At 49.3% G+C, this 20,532-nt stretch overlaps 2 protein-coding genes and 1 long non-coding RNA gene across 9 annotated transcripts in view; 1 reads left to right on the forward strand and 2 right to left on the reverse strand.

The window, feature by feature from the left end:
* Nucleotides 1-20,532, reverse strand: part of LOC311591367 (pregnancy-specific beta-1-glycoprotein 2-like) — a 42,811-nt gene that overhangs the window by 14,570 nt on the left and 7,709 nt on the right. For 3 of the 5 annotated variants that reach the window (XM_084770905.1, XM_084770904.1, XM_084770906.1), the window contains 3 exons: nt 19,072-19,350; nt 18,346-18,600; nt 10,129-10,407 (listed from right to left, as the gene is read on the reverse strand). In XM_084770905.1, coding sequence (XP_084627031.1) covers nt 10,129-10,407; nt 18,346-18,600; nt 19,072-19,350 — 813 coding nt within the window. The remainder of the gene's footprint in view (nt 1-10,128; nt 10,408-18,345; nt 18,601-19,071; nt 19,351-20,532) is intronic. The other 2 variants (XR_014777086.1, XR_014777087.1) reach the window with 1 other exon arrangement.
* LOC311590738 (ribonuclease H-like) lies at nt 166-7,555 on the reverse strand. 3 transcript variants are annotated; one of them, XR_014776977.1, is made up of 2 exons: nt 7,029-7,555; nt 166-1,532 (listed from the first exon to the last, which is right to left on the reverse strand). XR_014776977.1 is itself a non-coding variant. In XM_084770001.1 (2 exons), the coding sequence occupies exon 1, from the start codon at nt 3,160-3,162 to the stop codon at nt 2,338-2,340; it is 825 nt and encodes a 274-aa protein (XP_084626127.1). In that variant the 5' UTR covers nt 3,163-4,024; the 3' UTR covers nt 166-1,532; nt 1,984-2,337. The 3 variants fall into 3 exon arrangements, 1 of the variants encoding a protein (XP_084626127.1); XR_014776978.1 differs by lacking the exon at nt 7,029-7,555 and adding an exon at nt 5,721-6,887; XM_084770001.1 differs by lacking the exon at nt 7,029-7,555 and adding an exon at nt 1,984-4,024.
* The window catches only part of LOC311591374, a 46,476-nt gene continuing 36,199 nt past the window's right edge, over nt 10,256-20,532 (forward strand). The window contains exon 1 of the long non-coding RNA XR_014777091.1: nt 10,256-10,337. This is a non-coding gene — a long non-coding RNA (uncharacterized lncRNA). The remainder of the gene's footprint in view (nt 10,338-20,532) is intronic.

A 20,532-nucleotide genomic window follows, 5' to 3' on the forward strand; every position in this document is an offset into this window, starting at 1 on the left:
ATCACATCACCTCAGAGTCCTCAGAAAGCTCTGAAGACAGGGAACGCCTACAGCAGTCTTTATGTTAAAATGAGAGTTCTTAAATGATGTCATCTTATTCTGTAAGACCCCCGACACGGCGGTCTTAACGTGGAGACCCCCACCAAGAACCAACGAGACCAAGGCTTCGGCTGCAACAAGCAAGAGGCTTTATTATTAAGGGGACGGGTACCCGGGCGTTTCAGTCTCCGGAGAGGCTGGCGCGCCCAGCGAGTTTTTAGGGGGTCCTTTTATAGGGATTTTGGCGGGAAGCTCGGTTACAGAAGCGAAAAAGCATAGTTACAGGGCTCTGATTGGTAAATTTAAATGAGGCGAGGTTATAGCCCGGTCATCGGATGGGAACAGGGGAGTTTGCCCACTCCCTGGGCCAGATGGCCGACTATAAATATCTTGTTTGACAAGGACAAGCACGCTTTCATCTGAGCCCCAGGCCTTATCTTACCCCGGGAACCTATTATTCTAGTCTTGCCTTGCAAGATAGCGTTACTGCTGCTATGCTTGCTATGTCGGGTGCACAGGGGAGGGGGTCTTACATTCCCCCCTCTTGTTGTAAACTGAATGAAATCTTTCATTCAATGACCTCTGGTTGTGCCTGTTGGAGCTGTTGGTATTGTTGGGTTAGAACCAAGGCCTGTACAACCGATAGGTGGTCTCGGTTTCGGATGAATTGCATCAGTCTGTTAAGAACGCAGGGCCCAAAAAGTAGGAGCAGGACAATAAATAACAAAGGGCCCGTAATGGTAGATATTAAAGTGATGAACCAAGGAGCCTTATTAAACCAGTTTTTATACCAAGTTCGTCCTGATTTAAATTGTAACTGTCGCTGTTTTAGTCTTTTTCGCAGCTTAGACATACTATCTCTGACTACTCCTGTATGGTCAGCATAAAAACAACATTTTTTCTTGAGGGCTGCACAGAGCCCACCCTCTTTCAGGAACAAGATATCTAACCCTTTACGATTTTGGAGCACTACCTCGGAAAGGGAGGTCAGGGACTGTTCTCATGGCCTGCTGTAACTGCTGAAAATGAGCAACCTGAGTGAGAGCAGTAGTCCCGGTTCCGATCCCTGCCACAAACACCCCCCCCCCGACTGTTAATCTTTTTAATAGCAGTGTCAGAGTGATGGATATTGGCTCTCGGGGGTAGTGATTGATCCCCTTAAAGTGGTGGTATAGGTCGGAGGGGTCATGGGGCGAATTAGGTTCGGGAAAGTCTTATCTTTAAAGGGTTGTCAGTCTGATGTGCTTTTTATGTGTTCCCGTCTGTGTCCTTGGCCGCCTTGACGTGAGCAGCATGAATCCAGGTGGCAATTCTGTCTACCTTGAGAGCCGTCGGGGTAGTCAGGAGAACGGCGTAAGGTCCTTTTTAGCGGGGTTCGAGGTTCTTGGTCCGGTGACGTTGGACCCAGACGTAGTCTCCAACCTTATTTTGCACCTCTTGGAGGGCTCTTAGGTGTGCCTGGAGGGAAGGCCTGGTAGCAAAGGAGCCGATATCTGGGTCAGGGAAGTAAACAATAGGAACATGTGAACCATAGACAATCTTAAAGGGAGTAAGCCCATGTGGGCCAGGGGTGTTCTTAACCCTGTATTAGGGCCAGGGGTAGCAGGGCCACCCAGTCCTTAGTGCCAGCTGCAAGCGTTAATTTAGTCAAAGTCTCCTTAATAGATCTATTTATGCGCTCTACCTGTCCTGAACTCTGGGGTCTATAAGAACAATGTAATTTCCAATTAATCCCCAGTAGTTTGGCCACCTGCTGGCTTACCTGGGAGACGAAGGCTGGTCCGTTGTCGGACCCAATTACCTGTGGCATCCCGTAGCGAGGGAAAATATCATCTAAAAGCTTTTTGGAAACCACCTTGGCCGTCTCATGTTTGGTGGGGAAGGCTTCAGTCCATCCTGAAAAAGTATCTACGAAGACCAGCAGGTACCGGTATCCGTATATACCTGGTTTGATCTCCGTGAAGTCAATTTTCCAATGGGTCCCTGGCCGGTGTCCTCGGACCCTAGTTCCTGACAAATTTAAGGACTTGTTGGTATTGACCAGCGTGCAGGGCCGGCAATTGTCAATGGCTCTCTGGAGGGCCTCCTTTTTTCCCAATAGGTAAAAGTCCGTTTCTTCTTTTTCAAGGAGGGTCTTCATCTTCTGGGCGCTTAAATGAGTGAGCTTGTGGAAGTAGTCAATCAAATAGTCAGTTTTTTTGAGGGGACGACTACCTTGTCCTGGTATCGCCAATGGTCAGGGCCTTCAGGAAGCGCGCCCATCTTTTGAAGTCTTTGTATGTCGTCGTCGGTGAATTTTTAATTCCGGTCCTGCTGTCTTGGCGCTCCGGTGTCTCCTTGTAAGGAGAGCGCCTCGAGAGTGTCGAGGGGTCTTGTAGCGGCTTGGCGGGCTGTCTCGTCAGCCAGCCGATTACCTCGAGCCTCCGGAGAGTCCCCTTTCTGGTGGCCCGGGCAATGGATGATGCTGAGCTGCTGGGGTAAAAAGAGGGCCTTCAGGAGGGCCAGGATTTCAGTCTTATTTTTAATTTCTTTACCTTCTGAGGTGAGGAGTCCTCGGCGCCGATAAATTTCTCCATGTACGTGGGCTGTGGCGAAGGCATACCGGCTGTCTGTATAGACTGTTAGCCTTTTTCCTTTTGCCAGTTCCAGGGCCTTGGTCAGGGCGATCAGTTCAGCACGCTGGGCGGAGGTCCCTGGGGGCAGAGGGCTGGCCCATATTACCTGGTCGGTGGTGGTGATAGCCGCTCCGGCCCGTCGTGTCCCATTATCCAGGAAGCTGCTCCCATCCGTATACCAAACGAAGTCTGGGTGAGGGAGGGGCTGGTCAGTGAGGTCAGGGCGGGTTCCGTGGATTTCCGCCAGGACTTGCTGACAGTCATGATCCTCGGGCCCGTCTGGGAGAGGGAGCAGCGTGGCAGGGTTGAGATTGGTTATTGGCCCAAAGGTGACTCTGTCCGAGTCTAAAAGCATGGCCTGGTAATGGGTAACCCGGGCGTTGGAGAGCCATCTGTCTGGGGGCTGCCGGACCAGGGATTCCATGGCATGGGGGACTAAGATAGTAATTGGCTGCCCCATGGTGAGTTTATTAGAGTCTTTAAGGAGTAAGGCGGCTGTAGTAACCATCCGTAGGCAAGGGGGCCAGCCTGCTGCCACGGAGTCCAGTTTTTTTTTTTTTTTTTAGAGAGGTAGGCTATAGGCCTTTTTCAGGGCCCCAGTCTCTGGATTAGAATTCCCTTGGCGTAGCCTTGTTTCTCGTCAATGAACAGCTCAAAGGGCTTGGTTAAATCGGGCAGCCCCAGTGCAGGGGCTGAGATTAAGGCAGTCTTAATAGCCTCGAAGGCCTGTTGATGGGTGGGCCCCCAGGCAAACATTGTTCCTGGCTTGGTAAGGGGGTACAGGGGAGCTGCCAGTTCCGCGAACCCAGGGATCCAGAGGCGGCAAAAGCCCGCTGTTCTTAAAAATTCTCTGAGCTGACGGGGGACCGCAGTGGCGGGATTTGGAGGACAGTTTGTTTCTTAGCCGGAGTGAGCCACCTCTGTCCATCCTTGATGGAGTAACCTAGGTAGGTTACTTCAGTCTGGCAAATTTGTGCCTTCTTGAAAGAGGCTCGATACCCCAGCCGTCCTAGGACTTGTAGGAGGGCGTGGGTTTCCCGTTGGCAGCTCTCCTTAGAGGGGGCTGCCAGGAGGAGATCGTCCACATATTGGAGCAATATGAGGTCTGGGTATCGTACCCTGAAGTCGGCCAAATCACGGTGTAAGGCCCCATCGAACAGGGTGGGACTATTTTTAAATCCCTGGGGCAGCCGTGTCCATGTTAGTTGCCCCGAAATCCCCAAGTCGGGGTCCCTTTATTCGAATGCAAAGAGAGGCTGGCTGGAGGGATGCAGTCTTAGGCAGAAGAAAGCATCCTTTAAGTCCAGCACAGTGTACCAGACATGGTCTGGGGATAGCCCTGTCAATAGGTTGTAAGGGTTGGGGACAGTAGGATGTATGTCCTCAACTCGTTTGTTGACTTCTCTTAAGTCTTGGACCGGCCGATAATCTCCCGTTCCGGGCTTTTTAACAGGAAGCAAGGGGGTGTTCCAGGGAGACTGACAAGGAGTCAGTATGCCTTGGTCCAGGAGTCTCCGAATATGAGGCCGTATTCCCAGGTAGGCTGCCTGTGACATAGGGTACTGCCGGATAGGGACTGGGGTGGCAGAAGCCTTAAGGTGTACTAATATGGGGGGCTGTTGGTGAGCTAGGCCCATTTCCCCAGTTTCGGCCCATGATGATGGATACAGGGCTTGCCAGTCTGGGCTAGGGGTATCGCTCCCAGGGGGGGGTCAGTCTCATACAATCTGTATTTATCCTCTAAATTTAATACCAAAGTCTGAATAGGCCGCCCTTGTGGTCCTGTCACACGAGTGTGCCCTTCTTCGAAGTGAATTTGGGCCTTGAGTTTGGTTAATAAGTCTCTTCCCAGGAGGGGATATGGGCAGTCCGGGACGTGAAGAAAGGAATGTGAGACCTTACCGGTGGCAAGATGTACTTTTCTCTCGGTGGTCCAGCGGTAAGGCTTCCCGCCAGTCGCTCCTTGCACCCAGGCAGTCTTTGTTGTCAGGGGCCCCGGTGCGGTGGTAAGGACGGAGTGCTGAGCTCCCGTATCCACCAAGAAGGTGACGGGTTGCCCCCCCACATTTAGAGTTAGCCGGGGTTCAGGGGGAGGCTCCTGACCCTGACTTCTTCAGTCTTCCAGGTTGAGGAGAGCCGCGGAGGGGGGGGTTCTACGGGGCCCTTTGGGACGCCTGGGACAGTCCCGTACCCAGTGACCTCTCTCCTTACAATAGGCACATTGGTCCTTATCCACAGGGGTTTTTCTCCGTTCTCCCTGGCCCTGACTATCCTGGCGTCCTGAAACTACGGTGGCCAAAAGTCTACTCATTTCTCTATGTCTCTTTTTATCTCTAGCATTTTCCCTCTCTTCCGCTTCTTTTTTCAATCTCTCTTCCCTTTCTTCAGACTCTTTCCTAAGCCTTTCTTCTCTCTCTTCCGGCGTCTCTCTCTTATTATAAACTTTTTCTGCCTCCTTTAAAAGATCCTGAACTGTACTTTCTTTGAGTTTTTTTTTTTTTTTTAATCTCTCTAATTTGCATCTGATATCTGGGGCAGATTGTCAGACAAGGACATGGCTAGGGTGGTGGCCTGGAGAGGGTCTTCAGGGTCATATGGAGTATAGACCCTATAAGCTTCTTTTAGACGCTCAAGGAAAGCTGACGGCGTCTCATCTGCTTTTTGAGTAACCATCTTAACCTGGGCCAAATTGGTGGGCCGCCTGGCGGCTTTTTGGAGACCCGCTATAAGCAGCTGACGATAAAGGCGTAGGTGGGCCCTACCTTCCTCAGTATTGAAGTCCCAGTCGGGTCGTTCCAAGGGGAAGGCACTGGCTATCTCATTTGGCAGCTGGGTAGGCCGCCCATTAGCTCCTGGGACGCTCTTGCGTGCCTCCAGAAGGACGCGCTGCTTTTCCTCAGAGGTAAGGAGCGTCTGTAGAAGCTGTTGACAATCATCCCAAGTGGGTTGATGGGTGACTAGAATGGACTCAATAAGGGAGGTTAGCCGGGAGGGGTCCTTAGAAAAAGAAGGGTTATTATTTTTCCAGTTATAAAGATCTGAGGCGGAAAACGGCCAATATTGTACCTGGCCACCCGTGCCAGCCCGAAGGGGGAAGGCCTGAGAGGTCTGGGGTGGAACCTCGCGCCGGCTGCGGAGTCGGCCGGCCATTGGTGAGGCCTCGGTCGCTGCGGCGGGAGCGTCAGGGTGGGCGCAGGTCTGGAGCAATCAGGTGGCGGCGGCGCAATATAGAGACCAGCCCCAGGGGAAGCCGCTGCAGAGCCCTTGGGTTCTGAGGCCGTGAAGGGTCCCCAGCATTGTGCTCCTCCCGGTTAGAGGAGCAAGGGAGGCGGGAGGCGAGCAGGGGGATAGTGGGACTGACGTCGGGAGGTAGCCTCCGTGGGAAGGGACACCCGGATCTCGATACAGTCTTGGCAGCGGAGTCAGGAAGGAAAAGGATAGATTTCGGACGCCCTCCTGGCCAGCTCCTCGCCGCCCCACCCCCGGGCCGGAGCAGAGAGTAATTCATACAAAAGGAGGGCTCGCCTTAGCCTCGGGGAAATCCCAGGGACCGTCGCTAAATTCTCGCACCTCCCTAAAAGCCCGGATTGGCGGTGCCCGCCCCGCCGCGGCGAGAGGAGCATGCGCCCAGGGTTGAGCTGTTCTAAGGCGGGCGTGGTAAGAGAGGTGGGGAAAAGGAGAGGGCTGAACGAGGAAAGGTCTGACCCATGGAGGAGGGTCACGAACGAGAGATTCCCAAGTCATTATGTAGGGGACCTGGTCCGGATGACCGTGTGGTCCAGGATCTATAATTTTGGACTTGATCTGTAGAATGAGAGAAAGGTTAAAAGTGCCATCTTGTGGCCACCCGGTATAAAGCGTAGGCCATTTAGCAGAACAAAGACTTTTCCATCTGCCCTTGCGGACTTCTACTGACACTTTGTGCGCAATGGCACGGACTTCTTTGAAATGCTGCAAAGTAAGGGTTAGCGGGGTGACAAGAGTCTGACCCATGGTACCAAAAACACAAAACGAAACACAACAGAGGAAATCTAGACGCAAAAGACCAAAAAACAGCTTGCGCGGGACGCTTGCGCCAAAACGGAGGTTGGAGACGCAGGGGGTCCGGACTTTTCCCTGTCTCCCAGATGAGGCGAATAGCCTCTCAGATGGGCCGGGGGCCCCAGATTCGGATGGGACGGAAAGTCCCTACGGAATCCCGATGGGACCGTCTCCCACGGGCACAAGGGAGGAGTCTGAGAGCCCGTCAGCTCCTCCTTTCCTTGCCAGATTCAGAGAGTCTGCGCAAACACCGACACACGTAACGATGAACAAAGACGAAATGACAACAAGACAACAACGACAAAGCCGGCCGGCACAAAGACAAAGGCTTACCTCCCGAATTTGGGTCGATGGTCCCCGGGCGGGGGTCTCGATCTCGGTGGAACCTCCAAATGTAAGACCCCCGACACGGCGGTCTTAACGTGGAGACCCCCACCAAGAACCAACGAGACCAAGGCTTCGGCTGCAACAAGCAAGAGGCTTTATTATTAAGGGGACGGGTACCCGGGCGTTTCAGTCTCCGGAGAGGCTGGCGCGCCCAGCGAGTTTTTAGGGGGTCCTTTTATAGGGATTTTGGCGGGAAGCTCGGTTACAGAAGCGAAAAAGCATAGTTACAGGGCTCTGATTGGTAAATTTAAATGAGGCGAGGTTATAGCCCGGTCATCGGATGGGAACAGGGGAGTTTGCCCACTCCCTGGGCCAGATGGCCGACTATAAATATCTTGTTTGACAAGGACAAGCACGCTTTCATCTGAGCCCCAGGCCTTATCTTACCCCGGGAACCTATTATTCTAGTCTTGCCTTGCAAGATAGCGTTACTGCTGCTATGCTTGCTATGTCGGGTGCACAGGGGAGGGGGTCTTACAATTCTCCTTGTCCTGATGCTGGTGCTCATGAACATTCATGAATGTTCACCTGTCTGGCTCTTTGTGGCCAGGAGTTAATTGAAAGTATGCATTGGTTTAGTGGCTTCTAAATTGTCACTTGTTCCTCACAGGGACTCTGTCTTGGTTAGGGTCTTTGTTGCTGTGATAAAATGTCATGAACAAAATAAACTTAGGGGAGAGAGGACTTAGTTGCTCTTACAGCTTAGAGTGTGGTATTCAGGGAAGTCGGGGCAGGAACTGAAGGCAGCAGTGTAGAGATAGGGGCTGATGCAGAGGGCATGGAAGAACGCTGCTGTTGTTCCTGGCTTACTGTGTTGACTTTCCTAGGCAAACCAGGACCACCTCCCCTGGCTCAGCATTGTCCCTAGGGAGCTAGACCCTCCCACATCAATCATCATCAAGAAATGCCCCACAGGTTACACCACAGGCCACTCAGGTGCAAGGGAGGATTTTCTCAATGGAGGTTCCATCTTCCCAAATGAGTTAGGTTGGGTCAAGTTGATATAAAACTAGACATCACAGACCTCCATGCAGAAAAATGATGTCTTGGGAACAAACAAACAAACAAACAAACAAAGGAACAAAACAATAACAACCTAAAACCACGAAAAGAAATATGGACCCGTCGATGGGGTTTCATTTATATAACCCCAAGAATTAAAAGACTGAGGCAAGAGCATTGCCATGAGCCCAAGAGCAGGCTGGACTAGCAAGTGAGGTCCTAGGCAGAAGAGCTAAGTCCTATCACCCCACATCTCAAAAACAACCAAAACCACCACCGGCTAATCCGGCAAAACTTGAACAAGAAAGTCACCAATCAGAATAGTCTGCTGTCCTGGTCCACCCTGTGTGCATTGATCTTGCGAGTAGGCTAAGAGTTGAATGTGCAGAGGATGCTCAGGAAAGGGCCTGTGACATGGCCAAGGCCTGTTCCTTACTGCTGTATACAAACATAGACTTCACGTGGATCCAGGACCTAAATACGAGATCTAGAGCTATAAAAACTTTACAAGGGACTCTGTGATGTAAGCTCCATGATGTTGGGTTTGAGTGTGACCCTCTTGACTGTGACACAAAAGCAGAGGTGGCAACAATAAACAGACAATAAATTAGGCCTCGTGAGAACAGACTTATCTGCTCATGAAAGGCATTTTCAGCTGTGTGATCCAGCAATCCCACTCTGGGATGTGAAAGACAGAGGGACTGATGATCTGCTGGAGAGATAGCATGTATTTATATTCCTTGCTTTATCACTAGAGGAAGTAAGACATGGCACCTAAGTGTCCATCCGTGGACGAGTGGATAAAGACAATGTGACACATACGCTGTAATACCGTTGAGCTTTGAAAGAAGTAGAGTCTGTGTTTTGAGACCATGGGTGGACATGGAGGGTACTATGCTAAGTGAACTAAGCCTTGCCCAGGATATGATCCCTTCACGATCTCAGTTACACATGGGATCATATTGTGTGACTCTTCCTGGGAGCTGTGAAGAGATGCCATTCCACCACACAGATGGCAGCTACAACAGACCAACTGAACAGCTGAGTTGAGTGTGGCTGAGGGAACCTTAGTGAGACTAACAGGATGGGTGACTCAGAGGTAGTTACATCACTGTGAAGCCCATCTCAGAGTTTGTCACAGCTCAGGAAAGACCACCAGGGCTCAGCAGAGCTCCATGGCAGAGCCTAAGCCTAGTAGTCTCTGTCTTGTCATCACTGTGAACAGAGTTCCGGACAGTCATCATCTCCTTCCAGTGAGGATGCTGGTCTGCATGGGACACTGTTCTCCAAAAGCAAACAAAAGGACCCCAACAGCACAAACATTTCAGAACAGTTGTCTCTGCACTAAAAACGGCACAGACCTTTCCTGGCATCGTTTCTCACTAACAGAGTGGTGCTCTTTGCCTAGTCCTGGTGTTGTGTCACGTGCTACAATCTGAACATGATGCACTGTGTGTGGGATGACATAGAGACTTGCATGGAAATAAGAACACCCACAGATTCTGATATCTGCAGGTCTCCTGGAACCAGTTACCCATGAATACCAAGGGTCACAGGCCTGGCTCAGAGCTTACCTCCTAGCCACACAGTAATTGGGTTTACTGTTTGGGTTTTATTTGTACACTAACAATTTAGGGATGCTCTGAAGCCCAGGCTGGCCTACTCTCCTGCCTTGTTCTCCCAGGTGTGGGGTTGTAGTGGAGGGTACCATGCATCATTATATGGGTGTCTCTACAGATAGTCTGTCATCTGCCTGTGTCTGACATCAATTTGTCACAGCATTGCTAAAAGCAAATTCCCCCAGTAAAAGACCCTGGAGATGATGGTACAGTGGGTACATTAGCTCAGTGCACACATTTGATGATCTGAGTTCACTCCTTGAAACCCAGGTAGAGGTGGAAGGAGAAAACCGACTTCATATTGCTGTTCTCTGACCTCCACACATGCACCATGGGTCTCGTGTCATCATGAAATAATAATAGTGATTTTGGATAAGAGAGAATCCTCCAGTACAATCTAAGAGGAGAGATGAGGGGTCACTCACTGTTCACAATCAGTTGGAATGGGTGACTCCTTATAGAGTCAGTGTCATTGGAGAGCAAACAACTATATATCCCAGAATCCTCAGGTGTGAGCATTTCTATGACAATATTCCTGTTGTCTCCTGACATGTTCATCCTTCCAGGCTCCAATTCCAGTGGATCTTCATCCCGCCACCAGGAGAAGCTGATTCCAGTGCCGTTTCCATGGCAGGTCATGTTTAAAGTATCTCCTTTTCTATAAGTCCTCAAATCAACTTGGATTTCAGGCCTTGTTAGCAGCTCTGTGGACAAACAGAGGATGAGGACAACTGAGAAGAGTCCTTTCTCACAGGTTTCAGGAGTTCTTGGGGCCCACATTCTCCCCGTCCCCCCCCCCCACGAGACAGTCTGTAGTGAGCGAGGCCCAGGACACTTAGGCCATGCCCTGGCTTAACTCTGGAATTTGTCTGTTGGAATACACTTCTTCAATACCCAGGCTCCCGACATGCTCCACATGAGATGAGGTTTCCCCCTCTGATTCCTTCACATTTATTCATGTTAAACTGTCATAAACACAATAGTTTCATTAGGACTTTTCCTATGTGGATATTGAAGGGCACTCACATTCCTTCATCTTTACTCTCATTTCTCCCCATGCATTCTTGCTTATCCACTTCACCCAGCAAAACGTACCCGGCCCCGACATTTCGGCCTCACATTCATACTTACATACGTGTATGCATATGCACGCACACGGATGTATGGATGTGTATTCTCAGTAGTGCCACAGTGAACACGGGTGTGCAGGTAACTGATGTGCCGACTTAGGTAAACTCCCAGGGGAGGGGCAGCTGAATGATATGGTGGTTATAGATTTAGGTGTTGATGGACCTCAGTCCTGATGGGCAGGTGCAGTAATAGAAAGTCCACTGTGCGGTACACACATCTTCCTTCTGCCCAGCACCCTAACCAACACGTATCAGCACTTGCTCTCTCCACAGCCAGTCTGACTGGCAGGCCCTGTGATCTCCATGGATCAACGTTTCCCAGGATCTTGATGGCTATTTGTGTTTTCTCCATCCATTATGCCACTTGTTTATGGGAAGATAGACTTTTGTTCTTTTACATTTTTAGGGTGCCAGGTGGTAGTTGTATACACCTTGAATCCAAGGTCTTAGGGTGCATAGGCAATTGGTCTCTGGCTTCAAGGCCAGCCTGGTTGGTGTCCGTAGTGAGTTCCAGGCAAGCCACATCCATACGGAAAAAATGCTATTTCCATAAAATAAAATGAAGTAACTAAAATAAACTCCTGAATTGTTCTGACAGAATTTCTTTGTGTGTGTGTGTGTGTGTGTGTGTGTGTGTGTGTGTGTGTGTTTGTGTGTGTTGATGTGTGTCAATGAGTGAGTGGCTGCACATCCTCATGTGTGCATAGGGAAGAAGAGAAGAATTGAGATCCACATACTGTTTCCAGCTTTCACATGATTGCTGCACATCAGAACTCAGGTCCTCTTGCTTGCATAGGAAGCAGATTATCCAACGAGTCATACTTGGGCCCCTTGAGTTCTTCATATATTCTCAGTATTAGTGTCCTATTTGCATAAGAATATACCTCCCCCATTATGAAGACTGTTGCTTTATTATAATGATTGCTATAATAGCTCTTGAAATTTCACAGACTCCTTGCCAAGGTTGCCTGTTGCTCTCTGCTCTGCCACACATTCTCAGCATGCCTTTGCTGCGCTCATATTGTGAGTTCTTCCTGAGGTTTCGTAGGTCTTTCTGTTTCATGCCTCACATAAGGTCTTTTTTTAATTATTAATTTATTTGTATTGCATCTCGATTGTTAGCCCTTCCCCTGTTTTCTCCCATTCTTCCCTCCCTCCCCTATGTCTGTGAGTGTGGGAGACCTCCTCCCCCTATATATGCTCTTAGGATATCTAGTCTCTTCTTGGTAACTTGCTATCCCTCCTCTGAGTGCCGTCAGGCCTCCCCAACCATGGGACAGGGTCAGAAAAAGGGCACCAGAGTTCGTGTGAGAGTCAGATCTCACTCTCCACTCAACGGTGGAGAATATCATGTTCGTCGGCTAGGTCTTGGTAGGGGTTCGAGGTTTACTGCCTATATTCTCCTTGGCTGGTGCCTTAGTTTGAGGAGGACCCCAGGACCCAGATCTGCCTGTCATAAAGTTCTTCTTGTAGGTTTCCAGGACCCTATGGGTCCTACTATTTCCCCATTCTTCCTCACATAAGATCTTTAAGCCACTGGGAATGTTTCTGAAGCAGGGTTTCAGGTAAGCAAGGGTGGTCAGACTTGCTGTGTTGTCAAGGAAGAGCTAAAACATCTGATGCTCTTGCTTTTCTACCCACAAGGACGGGGAGCACCTGTATGTACAACCATGCTTGGCTCATGCGCTGCTGGGGAGCAAACCCCAGGCTTCCTGGTGTGTCCCAGACCCCTGAACTGACTCCTGTACAGAGTGTGAGGTGGGGGTCTCTTTTCTTCTTCCTGGTGTGGACATGCAGATCCCCTCGCCCTTTTGTTGGGAGGGTGTCATTCCTCCACTGTATGTTCTGACATCTTCCTTGACAAGCAGGTGGCTGTAGCTGTCTGAATTCATCCCTGCACCATCTCTCTCTATGCCAGGACTTCCTAAGCATTTTCCTGTTGTGGCCTCTTTTCTCCTGAGAAATATTTCTTATGACCTGGGGATATGGGTACATAAGGCTCATATGTGATTCAAATTTTTACTGATAGCCAGTCATGAAGAACTGTGTGTAAAACAGTTCTTTGGTGTGTGTGATATTAGCATTTCCTAAAGGTGAACTCACACTTCTCATAATGAGGAGGAGGTGCTCATCAGTCTGCTCTGAAGGGTGGATAGTGCTGCTTGTCCACCGTGGTCAAGTTTGACACACTTGGCAGGCACTTTGACTGTTCAGATGTCTTCCATTCCTTGTTGAAATGTCAGAAAGATGTTTGTGACTGTTTTCTCAACTGTTGAAAATCATTTCTAATCCCGTTAAATTTAGCTTTCTTTTCTGAGACAGGGTCTCTCGATGTAGCTCTGGCCGTCCTAGAATTCATTGTGTAGACTGAATTGGCCTGGGACCTCTTGGAGATCCACCTGCTTGGGAGATCCTGAGCATGGGATTAATGGTGTGCAACCATCATATCTGGCTCTTCCAGATGCTTTTTAAATCATTTGTTTTCTTTTGTGTGTATGTGTGTTTTGCTCCTACATACTTCTGTGTACCATGTGTTTGCTTTGTGCACACGGAGGCCTGAAGGAGGCATCTGATTCCCTGGAACTGGAGTCATGGACAGATCTGAACTGCCATGTGGTGCTGACAATTGAACTCGCTCCTCACTGAGCCAACTCTCCAGATCCCTTTGAATGATTTTTAAATTCAGCTTGTTTGTTGATGATGTCATCTACGCACATTATGTTTTCTGGTTGTTTTGACCTCAGCCCTCTGATGTCTCCCTCCTTCCCCCTTCAGGTGCCGCTCTTCCCTACCAATCATTTTTTCCCACATCAAAGTCTTTTCATTATGTCCGTGTGGTCTCCTGATAGAATTTTCCATTGGCATCTCCCAGGCACAGAGGTGTGTATCCCACAGTCGAGCAGAAAGGGGTGAGTTCCACGAGCACCTCTGCACCCATCACTAACTGGGATCCGGGGATCCCTCTCGGGTGCTCAGACCTGATGACGAGCACCATTACCAACAGCAATACCACTGGCAGTAGCAGTGTCTTTCTGACACCGTTAGCTGTTTGCTGTTTTCTTTCTTCCCTGTTACACATCCACTGGGGCCAGCTTGTCCGTGGGTCGGAGTCAGCGGGACTTTGGAATTAACATACTTGAGTCTGTCTCAGACTCAGCTCCCAACACACAAGAGCCGACAGGACAATCTGCCAATACTCTCTTGATGTTACACTAAGTGGTACCCAGAGGAGCTTCTGACTGTGTGGACTCTGCTTCCTCAAACTGTTTATCATCGACAGCTTTCCGTTGGCATCTTCAGGATCGTTTAACCTCAAGACCGTTTGTCCTCAGATAGAGCTATCTTGACTGCTCCCATCGTCCACTTTTCCCTTTGGGTCTTTCCCTGGCCTTGTTGCTCTTGTAAAACAGACCAGCACTACACTGAGTAAGACTAGAGAGAGCCTGCAACCTTTCTCACTCCTGATTTTAGAGGAAGCGATGTCACTGCTGCCTCTGCTATTGTTTTTGCAGTGTTGTGTGCATGTGTGTGCTATGGCCATCAGTTAGCCTGTCGTAGTTTGTCTGTGGATTTATCATGAAGGTGAACCCTACCCAAGGTCTTTTATAGTTCTTGAGATGTCTACGTGATCTCTGTCTTGACTCTGTGTTTGTGGTTCATTACATCTTTGAGAGTCAAGGACTGACCCCTCCTTGCATCCCTAGATGCAAGTGGAACCAAATCTGCTGATCTCTTTAACATAGTGTTCAATTCCTGCATAGGTATGTCCTTGCCCCCACTGGTATCGGATTGGGTAACAAACATTTATCAGAAGGCGCCGGTAGATTCTTCCTGAACAAGTTACCTCTGTTTCTCTGAACAAATTCCTGAGAAGTGTAATGGAAGGAAGGGCTCACTTTGGCTTTTGTCTGAGGGGACACAGTGAACATTTGGGGCTGGTGTGGTAGAGTGGCAAGCAGCTGCTGTGAGGATGCTGAGTGTGAAGAGAATCTCCTTGTGTACTGTATGGATATGTCACCTGAGTTGCAGTAGGAAGAAAGGATTCTGGGATAGGGCCAGGAAAGTGAAACTTCATCTGGGAACAACAAGGAGGAGAGGCATGGTGGCTGAGCAGATTAACCAGACATGCCACAGAACGTAGATTTGAATAAATGAGACATTAAGCTTTGAGCTACTCATAGAACAAGACAAAGTTCATGGCCAAGGTGCATGCAAATATATTTGGACTCTCAGAGTTGTTATTCTGGGAACAGGGGTACAACTAATATCCCACACCATAATGATGTCCACTGTCAGCCACATAATCCAAGATTAGGACATTAGATTCAGGCTTAGGCCAAAAGTTCCAGACATGGGAGCCAGGTCAGAAAGGCAGGTATGGACCCGTTAAGAACTGTCTTAGTGGCTGGCAGACCAGGGGAACATGGCCTATGAACAGCTGGCTGAGCAGGTGGAGGCCAGAGCTGTGTAGCATTCTCTTGGGCAAGTCCAGGCACTTGAGGCAGGTGGAGAGCACAGTTGTCTGGGCCAGCCACTGCAGGGCTGGCTAGCAGACACCACTGAGAAGCCAGCAAACAGTTTGTAACAAGGTAGGACCACCCTTCATGCAGTATGGTCATGGCAGGAGGCTTTGCCCTTTAAGGCTTGGTCTAAGCAGCAGTGAATGGCTGGGGTGGGGCTAAGGGCAGCTCAAGCTAAAAACTATGAAGGCCCAGGTGTCTGAGCCGGTTTTGAAAACAGAACCCGAGACAGGAAGCTGGGTATAAAGAAGTCATAGGGGAAATATTTGTCTTGAAATTAGGAAAGTGAAGTCCTTTGGGGGGAGAGATCATTTTAAAAAAGTTATTTCCCGTGTTGAAAATGTAGGAAATCACAGTATCACAGTACATCTCCATTCTATATGAGTTTGCTTCGCTTATCAGCAAATTGTGTTTTCAGTGACAATTAGTTTTCTGTTTCCTCTGTAGGAGGGAACAAAATAAGACAGATTTGGAGAAAAAAGGGACTGAGACAGATTCTAGGTCACAGGCCATAGAACAGAGGCTGGAGGATTCTTTGAGTCGAAATAGAAACCTTCAGAGGAATGCACTCTCCAACTTGCAATGGCATCAAGGGGGACACTTCCGGATGGGAGAAATCCACAAAGGTGTGGGGAATTAGAATGGCAGCCCGTCAAGATACAGTATACTGAGTTAAGAATCCAGATTCTGGTTATTGCTGCTAACTTAGAGCAACGGCATACAATAGACTACGTGTTTTATTTGTAGTGTTTAGAGAATGAAGATACGTATACGTGTTGGTACATCATGCTATTGATGCATCTTCTGAATTTCAATGAGCTTCTGCCTTGAATTCTGAAAAGATTCTGACATTGCGCCCTTATTGGAGATGTTGACTATGTTAAAGATGCCTTTGCAGATTAAAGCTTGTGATGCTCAGCCATATGTATCCAGTACAGTGCAACAGTATTTTTGACCCTATGGCTTAGAAACTGTTACAGCTGCATCTTCCAATGTTACAGGACAAGCAACTGTGGGGAAATCTAACAGGACTTTAAAGGAAATGCTCATTGAGCAGGAGGAGGATATTAATCTCCCAGAAATTGATTTTTTGACAGAAGCATGGGAGCTGAGCTGAGGCACCAGCCACATGGCAGGACTTGATCAGAATCAAAAGGGCAGGAAGTCATTATTCTGGGAACAGGGAGGGGTTCAGCCTGCAGGAAACTCTCCACGAGAGGAGACATGGATGCCAATGCCTGTGCCTTCTCCTCCTGTCTTTATATTCAGTCCAGGGTCCTGGCCCTGATGGAGCTGTGCACATGCACATGTGGGTTGCATCCCCATATGCTGACACTGTCCTCACAGAACAGCACTGCTCTTTCCTTGGGTGGATGTAAGTCCAGTGAAGATGGTTATGAAGAGGAACCATCCCCCTCCCTGTTTCATGCAATAGTTTGGGGAGCATTGCTGTCAGGGCTTCTCTTACGTCTTTATTATATCTAAAACTTTTCTCTTATGTTTGAATACGATGTGTGTGCACGTGTGGGGGTGTGGACCATGTATAAATGGTGAGTGTGGATGCCAGAAGAGGGCATCAGATGCCCTCAACTGCAATAACACTTGGTTGTCAGCTGAACGACAGAGGTGTGGGAAGTGAACTTGGGTTCTCTGCCAGAGCTGCAGGACCTCTTAAGCACTGACCCACGTCTCCATGTCCTAGATCTTCTGCACGTGTCAGGTGCAATTCACCCAGACTTTGGCTTCTCTTTGGGGAGAGTTTCAACTATACTTTTACTCCCATCACACATGATAGGTCTGCATAATTGCCTTCTACCTCTCAGTTGATTTTAGCATCTCTGTGTGAAGGTCTATCCCTTCTTCATTTTCAGCTTTTTAGCATGGGCATTTTCAGCGCATTTCTTAACTGTCCTCTCCAAGTCTAATGCCTTTTCACATCCCTCTGAACTATTCACAGTATCTCTTTCTTTGGCTTTGTTTCCCCATGGTCATGTTAATTTCATGTCTTTTGAAGAAAGGAAATCTTCATTTACTTGATTTCTTAGTAGGGCTCTTTTATTCTCAGTTCCATTAACTTTTTCTGTCTTCTTTAATGCTGGCATTCCATTCTTCTTTTGTGATTATTTATTACATTTCTGCAATTCTAGTCATATATCAAAATAAGATGTTTTCATTCCCTTGATACTCTGTTTGCTCTGTTGAGGCAGTGTTTCACAGAGGTGAATCTGGCCTTGAACTTGTTGTGTATCTGAAGATGCCCTTGAACTCTGGCTCTTCCTTCCTCTGCATCCCCAGTGCATGGTCGGCGGCCTGTTGGTCCCTGTCGCACTTTCTCCTCATCTTAAGGAAGGGTGTGTCTGGGCTTCAACACCAGGCGATGCAGTGCAGCATAGTAGGGAAGATGTGGGCAGCAGGAGCAGGAGGAGGCTGGCCACGTGTGTCCAGTTAGGAAGCAGAATGTGATGACCGTTGATGCTCCCATGGCTTTCTGTTTTGATTCAGTCTGGGAATCCAGCCAGTGGAAGAGTCCTGCCCACATTCAGCATGGGGCTCCTACCACAGTTACCCTCATCTAGGTAATCCCTAGAGACAAGCCCAGGTGCCAGATGTGGTCATAGTGACCCCATTAACCACTGCAGATGCAAAGTTTTCAAGTATAATTAGGTTGTTTTGGTTTTGTGTGTGAATTTGTGCACGTGCGTGTAAAGCTGCGTTATATGTGGGCCTGAGTATGGAGTCCAGGGGTCAATGTCAGGTGGGTCCCTCAGTTGCCCTCCATCTTAGTTCTTGGGACAGTCTCTCACGAAGCCTGCAGGGAGTGGTCAACTTGCTTAGGGGAAGAGAGTGTCTCCTGAGTCAGGGAATCTCACCGGAAGATTGGAATTTACTTGTGACTGTGGACACCAGCTATGGTGTTCCTTCCTCCCCTTTGCTCACATAGAACCAGAAACCACTCCAGAGAATTGCCCTGAGGCTCCACTCAGCCACTTACCATAGACTGTAACTGTCACTTCTGTGTGATTTTCATCATCAGTATCAGTATTTACTGCCCTGCATTTATACCGTCCACTATGAGCCTTTGTAGCCCCTTTGATGTATAGGTCTGATAGATTTGAAAGCATCCTCTTCTTGAAATGCCATCTATACCATATTTTTTGGTAACCATTTGCCTGACAGCGTAGGTGTATGTCTGATCCTGCCATGAATTCAGTGACGTTAGGAGACACTGTGGGTGTTTCTGGGCCCCCTGGAGGAAAGAGGAAGATACGTGATAACATGAGAGGACAAAGAAAGATCCTGTTGTGCAGAAGGCCAGTGTATCCCTGAGTCAGGTGACAACCTAGCTTTCTATCATGTGTCAAGCAGGGCAGGCAATTACAATAGCTGCAGAGCAATGGCCTGACAAGGCCCAGGTGCCTCTCTCACATTCCACACACAGAGGGGATCCCACCCACACCCTGCACACTGAACCTTTGCAGGCGCCCACCCTAGCTTTCCATCCCCCAGAGTGGTCCTGAGCCTCTCCACACAAAAGCACCCTTCCCCCTCTCTGTCGGAAGGCTTGGCCTACCAGGATGTGTGTGAACACATGGCATCCCACCCCGGGGAGCTCAGGATCAAGACCTGACGTCATGGCCCTGAGCGCTGTGCAGTATGGACACAGAGCATGTGTATGTGTCTGGGCAGGTGGGACCCTGGGGAAACCGAAGTTACTCACAGTAAACCTCCATGCGATATCCTTCACTCGTTTTGGTATTTGCTGGGTTCGTGGCTACACACTTGTAATCTCCTGTCCAATTCCTTATGACTCCATTTAAAAGCAGAGTGTAGTTATTGTCAACCAGTTGGGTACCTTTTCCCAGTGGATGCTCCTTGCCATTTAGCAGCCATGTGATGGACGTATTTTCATACCGAGGGTTACAGTAAATTGCAATGTAGGTATGATATTCCCTACCCCAGTCATAATTGCCTCTAGCGTTGAGTTCTCTTATCTGAGCTGCATAGATAACAGGAAAGAACGGACAGTGAGGTGGCTGGATACATGGAAAGTCATCTCCTCACAGCGTGGGCCTCTCCCACCCATCCACCCAGGAGGGATGGAGCCCGAACAGATGCACGAGGCTCTGGGCACTCAGCCCCTGGGCCCACCTGCACCGGGTGTGGGAGAAGAACTGGCTTCCCCACACATGAGCTGATTTGCCGTGTTTGGCTGTGGACTGACCCAGGAACGGCAGCAGCAGTCCCACCTGGCTCTCCCGGGCTGCGCTGCCTGACCTTAGGTCATGGGGTGCTTGAGTCCCTCAGGATGGGGCACTCTCCACTGCTCAGCCTCTGCATGAGTCCCCTGAGGCTTTGTTTTCAAGGCTGTCCCACTGGTGCTCCATGAAGGGACTTCCCATTGTTCTTTCACCCTGAGGTGATCCCACAGCCTGACCCAAGTCTGGGTGTGTGGTCAGAGGTCACTCCCAGAAGACCTGAAGCAGGCCTGGCATTTTGGTGCAGTGGTCACCCTGGACCACAGCCTGTGCTCTCAGCTCTTTTGTGGTCATTGAGCCAATGGAGTCATGACCCCAAAATATTGTTAGCAGAGTGAGCAAGACAGACAGTTCTTGAGTAGATCCTGATCCTGTTTTTGAGACAGAGGACCACGTGCTCTTTCCTGCACTGCAGATGCATGTTTTCCCATGCAGATGTGACTGACGCACCACACAGAACAGGGACTTGTGAACTCGGGCCCTCATGTGCCATGTGTGCTGACAGATCTGGGAGGGACATTCAGACGGTAACTGTTTACAGTGCGTGAGAACTGCTATTGACACCAGGTTCTAAAGGCAATTCCAGGAAGGAAGCTCTCTCTACAGCGTGCAGCCAGTCCCAGGCCAAGCTCTGAAGTCCTGCAGGGTGACAGATGATGAATGGGGGATGCGGAATGTGGCCTGATTGACATGGTTCTTGTCCAGAGAGACCTGGGAGTTTTGTTGTGGGGGCTGAACTGATCCGACACACGCTCGAGGTGTCTACTATAGAAAGGGATGAATGTAGGGACTTGTACTGTCGTGTTAGTACTTCAAGGAGTGGATGTCCCCAGCTGCTCTGGCGAGTCAGGCAAAGTGCACAGGAGCCAATAAATGCATGTGAAAAGCTTTATCTCTTTACCTTTGACCCCAGAAATCCCCCT

Source organism: Acomys minous, assembly GCF_964271855.1.
Source record: "Acomys minous genome assembly, chromosome: 20".
Classification (NCBI taxonomy): domain Eukaryota; kingdom Metazoa; phylum Chordata; class Mammalia; order Rodentia; family Muridae; genus Acomys; species Acomys minous.